This window comes from Phoca vitulina, unplaced genomic scaffold (genome assembly GCF_004348235.1).
Source record: "Phoca vitulina isolate PV1807 unplaced genomic scaffold, GSC_HSeal_1.0 scaffold1, whole genome shotgun sequence".
In the NCBI taxonomy this organism is placed as follows: Eukaryota; Metazoa; Chordata; class Mammalia; order Carnivora; family Phocidae; genus Phoca; species Phoca vitulina.
The window spans coordinates 87186846-87206640 of NW_022589704.1; the positions used below are offsets into that span (position 1 = coordinate 87186846).

At 33.5% G+C, this 19795-nt stretch overlaps 1 protein-coding gene and 1 pseudogene across 9 annotated transcripts in view; one reads left to right on the forward strand and one right to left on the reverse strand.

Moving 5' to 3' along the window:
• Positions 1-19795, forward strand: part of LRP1B (LDL receptor related protein 1B) — a 1853519-nt gene that overhangs the window by 1213751 nt on the left and 619973 nt on the right. For all 9 annotated transcript variants that reach the window (XM_032387847.1, XM_032388632.1, XM_032390176.1 and 6 more), the window contains one exon: positions 4306-4551. In XM_032387847.1, coding sequence (XP_032243738.1) covers positions 4306-4551 — 246 coding nt within the window. The remainder of the gene's footprint in view (positions 1-4305; positions 4552-19795) is intronic.
• Positions 1647-1865, reverse strand: LOC116638319 (annotated as a pseudogene).

Genomic DNA, 19795 nt, shown 5'->3' on the forward strand with positions numbered 1-19795 from the left:
ATGGTAATAATGCCAGATGTACTACAGGTATTGAAAGAAATTAGTGCTTTTCTACCTTTTCTCAACCTTCAGGTTAAATGGAGGCAAGGAAGACAAAATACAATCATTAAGAAAAATGAAAATAATGTTATGAAAATACAGTTTTATTTTCCTATCCTCGGCTCTCTGAATTAGTAAAATAAAGAGCAAAGGGGATTTCTTCTGAATTTATTTCTTTGTTTACCTCAAGACTGAAAATCGCTTTTTACTATCAAGCCACTGTATTCATCAGCTTAGGAACCTTGTTCAAACATTTCAAAGAATTACAGGTGTGAAAGAGGTTACAATAAAGCTAGGTGTGGTCATGCCAGAGAAGGTAAAAAGACAATTCTGTCCTGCTTACAGCACTATGGCATATTGAAGTCCTATACTGTCCCCTTCGTGAGGTGAAGCTGAAGGAAAGTTAGGGAAATGAAAATCAAGAACAAATACTGGTCAAAGGATTGAATTACCTTCTATGGTTCTCCTTTTCTTATTTGCTTTTGCGTGTACCTTTGTACTGTAGTTCAGTAGATGGCATCCTTATAGGCAATATTGGTACCCGTAGAGGTCTCTTATTTTCAAGGTCCTTGGAAAGATTTTCGTTTGTTTTGGTTTTGGTCTCTTATTTTCAAGGTCCTTGCCCATTAGTGATAGGTTAGATCTTGTTGAGCTAGGCAGGGGTATTGGTTTATGAGTGCTGCAGCAGTGGGCATAATGAATCATTTACCCAGTGGACATAAAAGATATAGCAAGTGAATTAACTTTAAATAATTGGCATGGGTTGGCTAGTAACTAGGAAATGCTTTTTAGAGAGAGATTCCCAAAGTCGAAAGAGTTTTTGTTTGTTTTTTTTAAACCATTTGCTGTATATGATGAAAATGTAGGTTTTGCCCTCTTCATGTCTACTCCTTCCAAATAGTTGTATTCAAAAAAGCTGTTTTATTTTTTTTAATGCTCCCTCCTGTACTGTCCCCTGTTAAAAAGGAAACAGGGATTGATTCATGTCCTGTTCCTCAATACATGTAAGATTTGTATAAAAATATCTTGTATGAAAATGATTTGTCATCTGTGGACTTAATACTTGGGAAATGTCCTGACATGGAAAAATCATACCCTTTGGGTGGTGAAGAGTTTCTTATGTTGTTTTCTCCAGATAAATCTGACTTATAAAGCAAAATCAAAACCAAAACAAACAAAAATCAGAAAAGGAGCCCTGAATGAAATAAATCCTAGTGAAGGGATTATTTTCTCGGGGGGATTTTCAAATGATTTCAAGGGGAAACGGATATACTTTAAGAAACGGGTATTGTTTAAGAAACAAATGAGAAAAATCTTGAATCATTCAAGAATAGAGTTAACTGTTAAACCTTAAGTGTATATCAAAGATAAACAAAGTTGGACTCCAGTTGAAGTGGTAAGGATTGATTTTATTCAGTATTAATTATCGCAATAGAGAAGAATATTTCATGTGAACTGAAATCAAATTCACTGAAACAAAAGACTAGAAGCATTTTGAAGCCTGGAGTATGCTAAAGGAAAGGCACCAAGGGGTGGTAAGGGGGTTGGTCCATGTGACTGGGCAATCTGGGCTTGTTAATTGGTGCTTATCCCAGAGAAGAAACAAATTTCTCATATCTTTGACTTGAGACAGTGGTTCAAGTCAAAATAAAGCACCCACAGGGCTGTGAGCAAGAGTGAGTTATCTTCTTGAATGTTTGCATTTCAAAAAGATTTTTCTCAAGTCCTTGAGAAGACAGTTCTGAGTGGTAGAAGATTTACATCTTCAAGGTGCAGAGAAAAGATTTATACTACACTTGATCTTAGCCAAAAGGCCGAGAAGCGATGAGAGAAAAGATTTATAATTGCAAGTTTTCTAACTGTTCTAAGATGGGGTTCCAGGGCCTGTCTGTCTATCACCAGGTTTTGGCTGGAACAAACACTAAATTCTCCTACCAGCATAGAGCTTTCTCAAGCAGCCACTTAAAACAGGGCTGGAGTCGTACTAGGAAGGCTGTCCTAAGCGGTTAGAAACTATGCTAGTGTTTGTTGGAATCTCTTTTTGGGTGGTGGGAGGAGTATGATTGGGGAAGGGGGTGAAGATTGAAATTATTTATACTAAGGGTATGGGTCTGCAATTTTTATAAGCCAATGTTGAGGACTAGTTGAACAGAAGTCTCTGAGGAACCTGACTAGAGCTTCATCAATGAGAAATTCTTCGTTAGGTAATAAAAAATTTAAAAGAAAGTTGCAGGATTGGGGCACTTGGGTGGCTCAGTCGGTTAAGCATCTGCCTTCAGCTCAGATCATGATCCCAGGGTCATGCGATCGAGTCCTGCATTGGGCTCCCTGCACCGCTGGGAACCTGCTGCTCCCTTTCCCTCTGCCTGCCTCTCCCCCTGCTTGTGCTCTCTCTCTCTCTCTCTCTGTCTCTCTCTCAAATAAATAAGTAAAATTAAAAAGAAAAGAAAAGAAAAGAAAATTGCAGGATATAATGACAGGTTTAGGGTTAAGGAGAAATTAACAAAGGACTAGCCACACAAATATTGGCATTACATTTATATGTTCAATTTTAGATATCAATGTAAATTTTATTTTTTAAAAATCTATGACTTCATTCCACTGATAGTGTCAGCAAGAGACACTTTAGTACTGTGAGAACAATCATATTTGAAATAAGCTAAAAGAACTGCAACATTTTTTTTTTCACCTGTTGGGTATGATGATATTTCTTTACAGTAATTCTCTTGAAAAAGAATGTCAATTGAACTGAAATGGGCAAATACTTTAAAATGACTATTGTTTTGAAATGATTATGATATGGGTGAACAAACATTTTTGGAAGAGCTAAATGAATCTATTTTTTTCTTCTAAAATAATACCAAACTTGAATTCTTACAGAGAATAGTTAGTATAATCATTTTCCTTTTCTTATTATTGTAACTTCTTTTCTGGTGACAAATAGTATGAAGAAAAGTTGACCCATATAGAACTTTAAAAAATACAGAAAATATTTTTAAAGTGTTATACTTAAGCTCAATTTTTGAACTAGATAAATTTTCATAGATGACAGGAAATATTTGAGGTATATAAGTAAATATTACTGCAATTTGTCAATCATTGAACAACATTGTCTTTTAGCATGACTCAAAAAACAACTAATTAAACAGGCTTTGAAAACGACTTAAAAATATTTTTAAGGCAAAGCTTCTTTTAGCCTTATTCCTATGCATCTAGGAATAGATAGGGATAGGTAATACTGTGGTTGAAAAAAAACAGTTATCTGCTGTTTTCATCAATGGCATAAGTATGTCATCTTGAAATTTTCCCAACTGGACAAGTAGTGGCTCCATTTGGGGGTAACTGTGTGTTTTTGGACATTTTTTTTTATTCAACAAATATTGTTAACTGTTTATTCTATGCTAGGCACTGTGCTAGCTATTGGATATACATTGCTAAACAGAACAGATATTTTGTATACCCTCATGGACCTTATAATTTCATAATAAAATATAATCAGAAATAAATATATGTAATTCAACTGTAAATTATAAGGCTATGAAAGAAAAGGTTTCTTTCTTTATAAACGAATCATATTATCCATGTAATAAATATTAGTTGCTCATTATATCAATCCAAATAACAAGTCAGTTTTTTTCTTATACGTATATTATTTACAGTGCTTTCGTTGCCTCATTGAATTAATCATAATAACCAATATATAGGGTAAATGTATAATTTACCTAACTTAAAAATAAATGGCTGTAGCCAGTAAAGAGCAAACTAATCCATCCTGCATTATCATCATGACTCAGACTATAGATGTAGAAGAATACACATAAATATGATACATTATAGGTATATGCTTGTTTATAAACACTGAGCTAAGTCAAATTTTCAGATCATCAATGTATGTCCTTGGGGAGGCCTTAGCAACTGATTTTGCTCAACAGCTAAAAGGCTCAGCATAATCTTTCCAGTTATAATAGAAAGAAACATTGAGTACACTTTACCTCTATGGGGTAAAACAAAGTATACTCCAAAGTTTTACAGAAATGAAAACCTTCCATTCCCAGTTCCTATCATGTAGAATTATATTTGGTCATTCAATGAATTATTTTATCATTCCCACCCCAATCCCTGAAAAAAAAATATCCAGAGAGCTTTTTCTATTCATTTATAATACCCTTGCTCTAATTCCAGCCTTAGAGAATTGAGTTCAACGATTAGTATTTAATTGAGCAAAAACATTGATAATGCCTGTAATCTGTTCCCCTCCTTTTATAGATGAATGTTCACTGAACAATGGAGGCTGTAGCAATCACTGTTCTGTTGTTCCTGGAAGAGGAATTGTCTGTTCCTGCCCTGAAGGACTTCAGCTCAACAAAGACAATAAGACTTGTGAAATTATAGATTATTGTAGCAATCATCTCAAGTGCAGTCAAGTGTGTGAGCAGCACAAGCACACAGTCAAGTGTTCATGCTATGAAGGGTGGAAGCTGGATGTGGACGGGGAAAGTTGCACGAGTGTTGGTAAGTAGATGTGTGTTTTGCTAGATTGAAGAATAGCGAGCGCCTTTCTGGTTTTTTCCTGTGTTGAGTATCTTGCTATATTTAAGACTAGATCTTGAGAAAATAATCCAAAAACACCTTTGAAGAATTAATAAAATGATTCAACTAAGTTTAAATAAGGCATTGAAGTACAATGTGGCATTTTATTTTTTTTACAATGTGGCATTTTATTTTTTTATTTTTTTAAAGATTTTATTTATTTATTTGAGAGTATGAGCAGGGGGAGGGGCAGAGGGAGAGAGAGCAGCAGACTCCCCACTGAGCAGGGAGCTGACGTGGAACTCGATCCCAGGACCCTGGGATCATGACCTGAGCCAAAGGCAGACGCTTAACCAACTAAGCCACCCAGGAGCCCCTAATGTGTCATTTTAGACCTACTCCAAAATCTTCTGTAGAGAGCATATTACAGTAATCCTTATAATCACAGTCCATCAGATTATTTTCTTCCTTCTTGAAATGCTACTTTCATCATCATCCTCCCTAAAGGCTTTTTGTATTTTCAAAAGCATTTACTTTTATTTTTCTTTGCAAGCTTTCAGAACCCTCCAAAGTCTGGTCCTGGCCCACACTTCCAATTGTATGTCTTCTATTCTTGAAATAAACTCTGTTCTGGCTGTATTCATCTTCTAACTGCCCACTTAAAACATTCTGATGATTCTCTAGGCCAGATTCCATAGTGAGAAAAACAGAGACTATGGAATCTGACTTTGAACTTTAATCCTGAGGTGGCATTCATTATGTACATGATCTTAGGCAGATGTACTGCTTGAGCCTCAGTTTTCTTATCTTGCAAATATCAGTGCCCATTTTAACAACGTCTCCCTTATAGCATTTTGCAACACTAACCTGGAGAACGTGCTACTGTGCCCCATATCCATTAGGTACTTAATGAATGATAGCTTTGCAGTATCTTCTCCAGAGACTTAACTGAGTCTGAGGGACACTTAGAGTCCATGGATAGAATGGAAGGGGTCCATGAATGTTGTTGGGGAAAATATTACCTTTATTTTCTTTAATGTCTCACTGAAAGTTAACACTAATTATTAACAGCAACTGTGTGTCTCCAATTGAAGTAATATACATTCACATCATGTTAAAGTTGTTCTGATATGTCAAAATATCATATATGTTCAGGCTTTAGAAACCACTATTGCTTTAGTAATGGGAGTCATTAGACCTACTGCACAATCTTTTATCAAATACAGTAATAAAAAAGCATGCATATTACTACATCCAAAAGTGGTCTTTTTGTTCAATATTGGTAACTGCATTTTAATATACAGTATTTGATTCCTTTGTCTATGTATACTTTTTTTTTACTTTTTTCTTACTGTTTTTGCACTTTTTAAAACTTTCTGATAAGTGGTACACAGGCTTCATCAGACTGCTAAGAACTTACACATCATAAACTTTTCTCATTTTGTTTCTTCTACTTAGATTGTACTTCCCCTCTTTATCTCTAAAAATTCTGGATATTCTTTAAGACGTATGAGCTCAAATCTTTCTTCTTTAAGGAAATATTCTTTCAAATATTTTTTTCTCTATTTCTCCTTTCTATGTCTAGAATATATTGTCCATGAAAATATGTGTCCACATTTTTAACTTGCTGTTTTATATTCCCATCAATGTGCTTTCTATATTCCTTATCTCTCTGATGAAATAATAAGCATCTTGCAGTCAAAGATCAAGTTATAGATTTTTCTCTTATGTTTTACATAATACTCAGTCAAGTTATAGAAAAATAATATGCAATCAAAAGTATTATATTTTTTCAGAGAATATTAAGTTATTTTACTCTTTTATTTCAAATGTTGTTTTGTGGTCATTTCTCCTGGCTTTTAAAATTTGAGTCCTAGAGCCGTAAGTTTAGCAGACATTTATTAGACTCTTTCTTCTCCAAGAATCTTGTATAAAGTAATTGGCATGAGAGGCTGAAAAAAAATACAGCAATTTGTCGTAATAATAGTCATTTTATTTATGTACATGTTTGGATTAGGGAAACGGTAGATCAAAACGTACTCATATTTTACATGAGAATTGGCTCCGTAACTGGTTTTTGGATACAGATGACAAAATTATTGACTTATCATAATGCTTTTGTGTTCTATGAAATCAATAACAACTCACGTTCAATATTAAAATAATTCAACCTTTGAATATAAGTGACCAGCTGCAAAGATAATCCTCCTAATGTAATCGGCTCCTTCCACTCCAAGCTTAGAAAGAAACTCTAATGGTACTGTATCAGTTCTCACTGTTAAGATTGCTATATTTCACATCTGCTTTGTTTATAATTAAAAAGGGAAGCAAAGGTATATTTTACCTTTTAAAGTTAATGTGGAGCTTTCTTGCATTGAGAATTTAACCTTCTGGTAATTTATACCTTCCTGAAGCATACAGTATACCAAATACCATTGTCAGCGTTTATATTATTGCAGATAATATAGGTTTTGTTAGCTATTGAAGATTATTTTTTTATTTAAACCAATTTTTATATATAAAAAGGATTTATTCTGTATTTTATTCACTTCCTTTCTTTTTTAGAAACCTGTAGTAGATTCAGAGTTCAATAAAAATGAATTAACCATTAACTATTGGACTTTGAAAATAAAATTTCTTTTTTTTTTGCCCATCTTTTGTTACTTTTTTCCATCATTTTTAAGTTGGGTCCCCACGTTTAAAATGTGTCCTTTCTACTGAATGCAATACCTGTGCTTATTCTTCTTGACATTTTAAAAGTAAAGAATAATAGAACTCTTTATGCTTCAAATTAGAACCATGACTCCCCCACTTTTTTCCCTCTTGAATCTTCTGTAGTTCTTTTATATTTTCTTATTTCTCTCAGCTCCTTTCTTCCTAAATTCTTTACAACCTGACTTTTGAATTGCTGAACTGATTCTGTTTTCTCTAAGTTCACTCCTAACATCTTGTTAGTTAAATATAAAGATTTCCATAAATACTATTTTTATGATCTTCAGTTTTTATTTAATATAGTTGTCTCATTTTCTTGGATATTTCAGTATTTTATCCGTTCTTTATATGTTCCTCCTTAATATGTAATGCATTAATCACTCTTCTCATGAAGTGTTCATTTCTTTATACTATGAACACCCAGAATATTGTTGCTGATTGCATTATCTCTAGTTTCTTTTCTGTTTAGTAGACAACTTACTTGCAGATATGTAGTGTATTTCTAGTTACATTGGAAAGAATATTATAGCATTCTTTCCTGTTTTCTCTTAGCCCAAATTAGGTTAGATTTCCCCACCAATTGTTTTCTGGATCTTATTCTCTTTTATTTCCACTTTTAGATTTTAAAAATTATATTTAAGGCAGGACCAGTTAAAAGGAGTTTGTTCAGGCAAAAGATAATTGGTGACCTCCACTAAGAGAGACAAGAACAGATTGAAGATGCATTTTAGAGAAGAGATTATCAAGTATTAAACAAGAATAAGGAAAAATACTTCTTGTAATATATATTGCTTTGAATATAGTTAATTTTTTTGGTATGCTTGTCTTCTCTCAACCACCAAATTACAAGCTCTTCGGGATAGGATCAATTTTTTAATATGTACTATATACTTCCCTTAAATTTCTAAGAACAAAGGAGTTGGTCAATAAATATGTCTTTTCTTGTCCATTTTTTATTAACTAAACCACAAAATATTTTGTGGAAATTATATTAGATGCCAGAATAAAATATTATGAGTGCTTTAGAAAAATTATGTTTATTTTTCAATTCAATTTACGTCATTTTTAGGACAGTGATTAATGGATATAATCCATAATTTTATAAAAACAAAACTGTATAAATATAGTGATCTCGTATTGGTAAACTGTGCCCATTACTCAAACCTTAATTCTCATATACCCATATATGTGTTCTCTTGGAGATCTTCCTTTATCACCTCCAATCAAATTACTGTGGCATTTGTATTTCCAGCTATGCTGTGTTTCCTACTATCCAGTTCTCTTTAGTTGGGTATCATTGAGTCACCTCAAAATTAGTTGGCTGAAGTGTACTCTTTCTCTCCTCTTAATTATCCATATCCTGTCAGCGTCTCCATTTTTTTTCCTGGTCTTCAGGGTACACAACCTACACTTATCTTTGACTTCCCCAGTTCTTTGCTGACCCCTCTCTCCATATCTAAATTTGTCCACAATATCTTTTGGACTCAGTGCTCCTTCTCCAGCTGGTAGCATCGGTACCACAGTCCCAGCCAGGAGCAACAGATGTTGTAATGATGATGGCAGTCCTCTCTCTGGCCTCTTTGTTGTTATCCTCTTGTTTCTTTAGTTTGTAAGAAGAATATATTGAAACTTAAAGGGATTTAGTATTTTTTTTTTTTTGAAAAGAGAGGGGGAAATCCAAATCTGGAAGATGAGAATTAATGGAAAGAGGTCCAAAGTATAGTAAAGAAGAAAAAGAAAAGAGAACAAAAGTAATGAGAAGCAGATGGGCCACTTTGGGGAATAATGGTAAATATAGGTGAAGAGACCAAGGGAATTAAGCTGCGTGAGAGGGTATAATTTGGCGATCCACTTCTTTATTTTAGTAAAATGACACTTTTTTTATGTCAGTGTCTATTTATGATTTTAAGGTAACTCTCAATTATTTATGGAAAGAACATCAGATTCTTCAGTCAGCTATTTAGGGCCTTCTTCATTTTTGCTTATTTTATCTCTCCAACCTAATCTTTCATTATCCTCCACTGTGGATTTCCATTATTATTATTATTATTTCCACATTATTACTGTTTTCATCATTAGTCATGGTAGTAAATAAATAGTGGCCAAGAATGTATAAAGTACTTTCACATACATCACTTTATTGTAGCATCTCCTTCATGTACTCTGCTCATTATCATCTGTGACCTTTCAGGATGACAATATCTTCTACATTCTGGAAATCCTATATTGTATTCAAAACCCTCTCCTCTGAATTTTTCTTCAAGTTAATTATTATAATATTACTAATAGCTACCATTTATCAAGCATGTAACAATGTGACAGGCAGTTCATTTATATCTTACAGGAAACTAACAGATATTATTAATATTCTGATTTTATACCTTTAGAAACTGAGACCCAGAAAGATTACTTCATTTACCCAGGGCCTGTGGCAAAGAGATGTTAGAGCAAAGCTTTTGAACTTCATTCCACCTGACTCCAAAGCAAGAGCTTTTACAAGCTACTACAAAGATCCAGGCCATCTCCCTGTGCTGTGTGCCCTCAAAGTCTTGTGATGCCTTTGAATAGTGTATGTTTTATGAGCTTATTTCTGTCACCACTTAGACCTAAACTTTCTTAAAAACTGAGACTGCATCAAATTATTTTATACCTCTTGAGAAATACATAAAAATACATTTTGTAGCAAATGCTTGTTGAGTGTAAATGCTTCCTCTATTACTTAAAATAGTAACAAGTTTTTAATAGTCTTATGATCTGTGCTATGTGTACAACTAATCTATTGTTTCTAACCACTATGTAGTATCATATGGCATGTACCCGCCTGTTTTTGTTTATCCACCCTACAATATAAATATGCTCAAATCACCCCAAATCTCTGCACAAGTAATGCTGCCATAGACATACATTTACCACTTCTTATAAATCTGCACGAAAATTATTTGGGACAAAAATTTCTGACTCATAGGGTATGCTTATACTTACTATGAGAAAGAACCTGTTTCTTTTCAGAGCAGTTGAACAGTCTCCATATTCACCAACAGTACACTTCTAAAGTCCCCACATCCTTGTCAGCTCTTAAAATTATCTGAATTTCTTGTTTTGTCATCCAGTATATTGGAGTAAAGTGATGTTTCAGTGCTTTAGTTGTATTTTTCTTACAATGAGTTTGAGCATTTCTCTATATTCTTGTTAGCCTTTTGCATCTCTTCATTTTCTTTGGCCATTTTCCTACTAAGATCACTGCCTTTTTCTTATTGATTTGTAGGAATTAGTTGCATGTACTAAACTGTAGACATGTTAACTATCTTCTGCATTCTTTTACCCCTCTATTAATTATTCAATTGACCTTTACGGAACAATTCCTCTTTATCTTTCTGCTTTGTCACTCACTCCTTTCTTTGCTTTATTCTTCTTATTTTCTTCCTCCCATAATCACTTTTATCTCCTCTCTATTTAATGTCTGCTGGGCTAACTATTTATTCAGTGATTCTTATAATTAATCATTCATTCACTTATTTAATTGCAGGTTATTTATTAAATACAACCTAGCAAAAAGCACTGGGCCATATTTTAGAAATGCAAAGATTTTTGCATTTCTTGAGCAAAATCTCAAAAACTCATACCCCTCAATGAGTTCTCTCTCTCTCTCACTCTTTCATATATACACACACCCCAAGTGCAGATTCCTACCACTTATTAATGGAAAGAATAGACAAGTTTTTAAGAAACCTGAAATATAAAGCAGAGCTACTGAGAAAAAATATCCAGGAATTTTTCAGGCAAGTAATTAAATGGAGAAAAACAAAATGAAACAAACAAATTAAAAAAAAAAAATAGCTCTCAAGAATATTGATGGACAGTTGGTGATACAATCTTGCAAATTTATCAGTTTGAATAATAGTTGAAAGTCTATCCTACCTTTCATTTTACAGATTCTATATCCTCCACCCTTATGTATATCACATTTAAGTAATATTTCACTACTATTTATTCCCAACATAGCTATAGCTGAAGGAATGGAGACAAGGAAGTAATGATATATATTGAACCAGAGTAAACAATAGACCGTTTACCACTTCATAAGTTGCTACTCTGTAGAGGAAATGTATCTGATGATGGGGACAGAGAAATTCAAATAAATTATTAAATATGAGAACAAAAGAAGTAAAAACTCTGAAATTGCAGGAGAGAAAACATTATAACTACAATATCACTTTCTGTTTGAGGACATTATATGTATGATAGAGAATCAGGAGCTATTCATATAGAATTGCTAGTTGTAGAGTCATAATAACAATTACCCTGAGAGGACTATAGAGGAACTCTTTTTTAGACAAGTCATCTACTGCTTTCATATACTGTCTTGTAACAATCATTATGCAAATCTGTAGTGGGATTAAAAGAAAATCAAAGAAAAACGAATTGCAGATAGAAGACCTTTGAGTGTTTTTTAAAAGCTGTTTGTGATGTGCCACCTTTATAAAAATGAAATTCATCACTTTAAAAATGTAAATTGTAACCCACTTTGTTTTATACATGTCTTCTCATGGTAAAGCAGAACTTCAAGCCTCTTCTATATTAGGAGTCTTATTTGCTGTTTTGAACTGTAAAATTCAGTCATTTATGAGACTGAATAAATCACTAGGAGCTAGCACACTAAAAAAAGTTAGTAGACTGCAAAAATGAATGACTACTTCATATTTTGCTAATATTCATTCCAAATTGAACTTGCCCTAAAAGAAGTTAATATACTTATATCAAAATTGAAACACATGAGAAAATGCTTTATTGTGTTTTATCACCAAATATTTAATACAGAAGGTTTTTATTATTACTATTATTAAAGGGTAAAAAGAAAACATTGTAAGATTTGGAATTTTGAAATCCAGTCCTCATGATTTCCCAGTAGTTTATGAAATTACATATTGGATTATTCATTACAACTTTTTTATTTGCTCAAAAAAGAAAAAATAATTTAGTAAACTAACAGAAATCCTAAAAGTAGAGGCACTTGGAGAAGTTATCAAGATTCAGAGTTCAAATAGAAATAATTTGAATATTTACACTTTGATTTTTTATTTTGGTAAACAGGTTTATTATAGTCATGTGTAATCAAGTAAACATTTGTCAACTATATTCTCAACACAAAATGACTATAATACATATAAGAACTTGAAAAGCCTTTGGGCAGTTTTAATAAAAGAGTCAATGTAACAGTCACCATTCAGAGTAAACAAGATATGTTTTCGGGGTACCTGGCTGTCTCAGTCAGTGAAACATGCAGCTCTTGATCTCAGATTGTGAGTTCAAGCCTCACGTTGGGTGTAGAGATTACTTAAAAATAAAATCTTAAAAAAAAAAAAAGTTAGGTTTCCAATCACCTTGCATTTTATGAAATCTTTCAAACGTATTGGAGAATAATGTATTCAAAGCTCATATTTTAGTATATTGAAAATTTATCTAATTTATTCATGTTATTCATGGTATAAATCATTTTCTGAAAGCGATGAAACACTAGATAACTTTGAGGCCTCTGTTCATCCATTCTTCCATTGCCAGGAAGAATGTGAAATTGGGCTATCTGTTCTGTCATAGTTTGTGTTCTTAAACAACATGTAGTATAATTGTTGTGTTCCTAAATTTACGGAGTCATATACATTATATATCCAGCTGGAGCTAGTTGGATTTTTTAGTCACAAATATGATTTTGAGATGTACCCATAGTACTTTATATAGTTCTGCTTATTCCTTTTAAATGCTCTACGGCATTCTACTATATAAAAAGATTATAGTCTACTATATAAAAAGATTATAGTTTGTTATAAAAAGATTATATATATATTTTAAAGATTTTATTTATTTATTTGACAGAGAGAGACACAGCGAGAGAGGGAACACAAGCAGGGGGAGTGGGAGAGGGAGAAGCAGACTCCCCGCTGAGCAGGGAGCCAGATGCGGGGCTTGACCCCAGGACCCTGGGATCATGACCTGAGCCGAAGGCAGACGCTTAACGACTGAGCCACCCAGGCGCCCCCCCTTTTTTTTCTCTACAAGATTTTTATTAGAGGGTGGGGGTGGATATGGGCATCATGAAGTCCTTGGCACAGGAGCCAGGGCATCTCCTGTTCATGGTCATTGATGTTGTTGCCAGTGTTTTGCTACATTAAACTATGTTGTAGTGAAAGTTCTTATGATATCTACTTGTGGAAATGTGCACAAGTTGAACCACATGTTCAAGTGCATAAGCATCTTCAGTTGCACATGTCATCTCTATCATTGCCACAGTTGTACAAATATACACTACCATCAGCTGTTAGAAGAGGTCCTGAGTCTCCAAATCATTGCTAACACTAGACAGAATTACAGGTCAAATCCATGCTCCTCCGCTTACTAGCTGTGTGACTCTGGGATATTACAGAACTTCTCTGTGCTTCTCTTTCTTCCTGTGCAAAATGGGGAGATAACATCACCCACTTCATAAAACTTTGTGAGGATTGCATAAATGGGGATCTATAAAATATTTAAGAATAATTCTATATAAGAAGCACTCTGTAAGTGTTTGCTATTTTAGTAATGTTCAGACTTCTAACTAGTTGCCCAAGACGATGGTTATGGTCTTGTTGTCTTAATTGGTATAAAATTTTCTTTTTTTTTCTTTTTTTTAAAAGATTTTATTTATTTATTTGAGAGAGAGAGAATGAGAGAGAGCACATGAGAGTGGGGAGGGTCAGAGGGAGAAGCAGACTCCCTGCCAAGCAGGGAGCCCGATGTGGGACTCGATCCAGGGACTGCAGGATCATGACCTGAGCCGAAGGCAGTCGCTTAACCAACTGAACCACCCAGGCACCCGGTATAAAATTTTCTTAACACTCTCAATTTCTGGGTGCCCTGGGTGGCTCAGTTGGTTAAGCGATTGCCTTCAGCTCAGGTCATGATCCTGGACTCCCAGGATCGAGTCCCGCATCGGGCTCCCTGCTTGGCAGGGAGTCTGCTTCTCCCTCTGACCCTCCTCCTTCTCATGCTCTCTCTCTATCATTCTCTCTCTCTCAATAAATAAATAAAAATCTTAAAAAAAAAAAAAAACCACTCTCAATTTCTGCAATTATCTCATTATTTCTGGTTTTTTTTCTCTCCTATACTTGGTTAGAGGGCATAATTTTACCACTCAGTTTTTATTATAGATTATAGATCTGTTCAGATTTTCTATTTCTTTTCAAGTCAGTTTGGTAACATATTTCTCTAGAAAATGGCTTATTTTACCTATTTTCAAATTTATTATTAAAATGCATATGTCACTCTTATTTTTTTTAAATTTTATATCAAATAGGTAAACAGGAAAGTAATTATGAAAGATATTCATATTATTCAATATCTTTCATAATTACTTTCCTATTTTCATTCTTCCTGTTATTCATTTGTACATATATATGTGCATGCATATGTATATGTATTCGTCCATAGGCTTATCTATATGTTACTCATCTTTCGAGCAAGTGGCTTTCAATTTTCTTGATAATCTTTTTCTCTATTTTATCAATTTCTGTAATTATATTTATTTTCTTCTTCCTAAATTATTGGAATTTATATATTGTTTTATTAATTTTTAAAAGATGAGTTCTCCATTTTATTCAACTACCACAAATACACAGAGAAGAAAAAAAAATCAAAATATCAGTATGCCCTATTTTTTCCTTGTATACATGGAAAAGTTTTCAGAGCTAAAGAGCTGAGTATAGTTATACAGATTAATAGGATTGAAGTAAAAATCATGATTTTTAGGTAACAATGAATTAAAAGTTGTGTTTGTACAGTTCTTTATTCTCTACAAATTTCCACACTCATTACCATATTTCCTTTTCTTAAAACAGATGAATTGAGATATAATGTATATACCATAAAATTCATTCTTTTAAAGTGCACAGTTCTGTGGTTGGTAGTGTATTCAAAGAGTAGTGCAACCATTATAACTATCTAATTTTAGAACATTTAAATCCCTCCCCCAAAATAACTCCATATGTATTTAAAATCACTCCCCATCAAATCCTACTTCATCTCTGGCAACGTCTAATTTATTTTCTGTCCCTGTAGATTTGCCTAGTCTGGACATTTCATAACAATGGAGTAATACAGTAGTGGTCTTTTGTAACTGATTTCTTTCATGTGGCATAATGTTTTCAGGATTCATTCATGTTTTACCCTATATCAGTATTTTATTTATTTTTATTCCTGAATAATATATTTATTGTATTGATATACCATTTTGTTTATCCACTCATCAGTTGATGAACATTTGAATTTTTATTATTTGATTATATGAATTATGATATGAATATTCATGTACAAGCTTTTGTGTGGACATGCATTTTCTTTTCTCCTGTGTGTACAAATAAGAGTGGAACTCCTGGCTCGTATGATAAGTCAATGTTTAACATTTTGAGGAACTGCCAGAGTGTTTTCCAAAGTGGCTGTGTCATTTTAAAATTCTGACAGCTGTGCATGAGGGCTCCAATGTCTACACAATCTTGGCATCAGTTGACATTGTCCATCTTTTTTATTATAGTCATTCTAGGGGGTGTGAACTGGTATCTTGTACTTGATTTGTGTTTCCCTGATGACTAATGATGTTGAGCATCTTCTCATGTGCTTATTGGTCATTTTTATAGGCCCTTTGGTGAAATGACTGTTCAGAGTCTTGGCCTAATCTAGGGTCACTAAGTATTCTTCCAACAGTTGTGTAATTTTAGCTCTTATATTTAGGTCTATGATACATTTTGAATTAATTTTTATATAAGGTGTGAGGTTTCAACTTCATTCTTTGGAATGTGGAAATCAAGTTCCTGCCGCACATTTTCTTGAAAAGGCCATTCTTCCCCCATTGAACAGTTCTCTGGAGTTTGGGCTTTTGGGGGAGCTCCAAACCCATCTGCCCCCTCTGGAGATTTGTGGACCATTTTTTTTTTTTTAAATCTGCAATGAAGCTAAGGACAGGGGAATGGGTTTGATACATATTAAAACACCACATAATACTGATATTCAGGGGCACCTGGGTGGCTCAGTCATTAAGTGTCTGCCTTCGGCTCAGGTCATGATCCCAGGGTCCTGGGTTCGAGCCCCACGTCGGGCTCCCTGCTCAGCGGGAAGCCTGCTTCTCCCTCTCCCACTTCCCCTGCTTGTGTTCCCTCTCTCGCTGTGTCTCTCTCTGTCAAATAAATAAATAAAATCTTTAGAAAAAAAAAATACTGATATTCAGCAGTTTTTCTTGAGTAAGCACTCATTTAATTGTTATTGGACTTTGTTGAATTTCTAGAGTTCAGCAAAAGGTGATTTTCACCATTTTGCCAGAGTTTTCACTGTTCTTATGAAGGAGAGGATTTTTGGATCCTTATTTCACCATTCAGGAACTGATTCTCTATTTCATTAATATTAATTGTTCATGCTTCTTAATCTATACATGTGTTGCCATAATATCTTTATTTCTGAATTCCTGTTTGAGGTCCTGTTGGTCAAGAAAATGTTTAGCAATTATTTTTAGGGTTAAAGCATATGAGGAGCTTACCAGTCTTTATAATTGATTTTTAATTTAATTCCATTGTGCTCAGAACAGGTGTCCATTATTAGGTTGATTATTTGCTTTCTCTTGAGACTTACTTTGTGGACTAGAACATGGCCATTTTATTGCATATTCTGTGTGTGCTTAAAGAGAGCATGTCTTCAATTTTGATGTACAGATATCTATATATTTCTGATGGACTTAGCTTTTTGTTTATTTTGTTATTTTAATCATCTTGTTATTATAATTTTGTTGTAAATATCTCACAATATGATTAAGGATTTATCAATTTCTCCATTTAATTCCTTATGTATTTTCAGCCTAGATTATGAAGGCACACACCATTTTAAGAGTTTTATCTGTGTTTATCTGTTGTCTTGTCATATAATAGAGAACTTTCTATTTCTACAAAAGCTATTTGCCTTAAAGCCTATTTTGGTTAATATTAATATTGCTTCATCAAGATTCTTCACACATGAAATTTTAGATCATATAGCACCGAAAGTGTTATTTTATTTTAAAAATCAAGACAAGACCTATATAGTTTAATGACTTTTCTTTATTTGTAGCAGAGGCAAGAGTAGAATCCAGGCCTTCTGCTGTAGAATTCCCTTCTACATCCAGTTGTAACAAACAAGTCAGTAATTTTTGGTTTAGGAGAGTATACTTTCTCAAATGGAGCATGAAAGTAAGAGCAGTAAATGATCTCCTAAATATTGCTGTAGTAGAAATATGAGTTCTCCTGAAAGGGGAAAAAAAAACCACAACATGTTTTACAGTATTTGTCATACTGAATTACCTTGCTCAGCATATATGTCATGCCCAAAGAATTTTTATCTTATTTATGAGTGTTTCTAAGAAGCAGGAAATGATAATTCCTTCTATGACTAGTTTGAATTTTTATTCTTAAAAATTGTTAATCTTAGTAGAAAAATATATGTTAGTACTAAAAAAATTGCATCAACTGAAAATAAAGTGAAAGTTTTCTCCCCACTTCTGAACCCCAGTCACCAGTTGCCATAGAAGAGGTAACAACATTCCCTCATTAAGCCTTCAAGTATTCTATGCTTTACCTTCATATAGTTCTAGAAAAATATTTTGTTTTTTGATATAAATAATAGCATAGATGGTGTACTGTTTATATCTTGCTGTTTTCAACTTACAAAATACTTGGAATTATTCAATATCTATACCTCTGTATCAATCACGTTAATTTATATAGCCCCATAACCTTGTACTGTATGACTGTACCATAAGTTATTTAACCAGCTACCTGTTCATAAACATTTCTGTTGTTTCTAATCTTTTGCTACTACAAATAATATTGGATAACATTTCCTTACTCATCTGCCATTTTTCATATGTAAAACTATATCTTTAGAGTAATTCCTTATAAATGAACTTAGTTGGTCAAGGGGTGTGTGTGTGTGTGTGTGTGATGGGTATTGCCCATTGGCTCTCTATATAGGTTATAACAGTTTATACTTAGATTATCAATATTTCAGAGTGTCTTTTGCCTACACTTTAATCAATATAGTGTCTTATCAAACATTTTCATGATTTAAATGCATTTATCATTTTATGAAACTGTATACTTTTTAAAATTTAAAAGTTGTTTATATTTTCCTTTCTTTGAATTATCTGTTTAATACCTTTTGCCTATTATTTATCTGAGTATTTTGTCCATTTATAGGAGCTCATATATATTAAAGAATTTAGCCATTTATTATATTGCAAATGTTCTATGCGGTTTATCACTTGTCTCTTTCTCCTACAATTTTTTAACGTATATTAAAAATCATTTTTTTCTTTAGGTCTTCCATGCTTTGTGTCAAATGGACAAAGGCCTTTTTTCATTCTAGAGTTCTAAAAATAATTATTCTATGTTTACTTCCAAGACTTTCATAGTGTCATTTATTACATCAAAATTATTAAGCTATCTAGAAATTATTTTTTATATTAAGTCAGGAAATTCTCTAACTTAATTTCTTCTCCAGGTACCCTAAAACTATCATGTTTACAGGAAATTTATAAATTAATTCAGGCAGAAGCAAGTTCTTTGGGACATTACTTTTTTTCTTTTTGTTTCTGTCTAATAATATTATATGCCTTTCCAAAGTCTTTATTCCTCCTGTTTTAAAATTTCTTCATATAATCTTTGTATATTTTTTAAATAATTTCATTCCCAGATTCCTTATCTTTCTTCATTGTTGTTGCTAGTGTGCATTTGTTCTTGTTTTGTTTTTGTTCTGTTTCCCTTTTGTCTTCTTGGTTGGTGGTGGTTTGTAGGAAGGTTAGCGATTTTTGTCTAAAACTCTGTAATCAAGCCCTTTTCCACCCTTTGTCTCTGGCATCCACTGTTCTGTTTTCTGTCTCTATTGTTTTGCCTTTTCCAAAATGTCATAGAAATGGAATAATATTGTCTGTAGACTTTTTTTTTTTTTTAAGATTTCATTTATTTGTCAGAAATGAGAGTGAGAGAGGCAGGCAGAAGGGGATGCACGCTCCCTGCTGAGCAAGGAGCCGGATGCAAGACTCGATCCCAAAACTCTGGGATCATGATCTGAGCTGAAGGCAGACGCTTAACCAACTGAGACACCCAGGAGTCCCACCTCTGTAGTTTTGAACCTGGCTTCTTTCACTTAATGTATTACATGCCTGTTTGTTTCTTCGTTCAGCTTCTCCTTATGAGTCTTTACGGTGCCAGTGGGCCCAGAGAAGTTTCTGAGACCAAGCTTATTCCCATCCTCTTTTTCCAAAAAGTGATTATTGGATTTGCCCCTTAGTTATGCTACCTCCTTTGAGAATTGTGCTCTGCTAGCATTTTCTTTGTATCTACAGCTATAGGCATCCTCTCTCAGAAACTGTCCATCCTTTGAAGGCATTCATCAGTCCATCTTCTAATGCTCTGGTGTTTTGGTAACAGATGTCTTCCAGTGTTAGTGAAAGTGGGACTTGCATCTC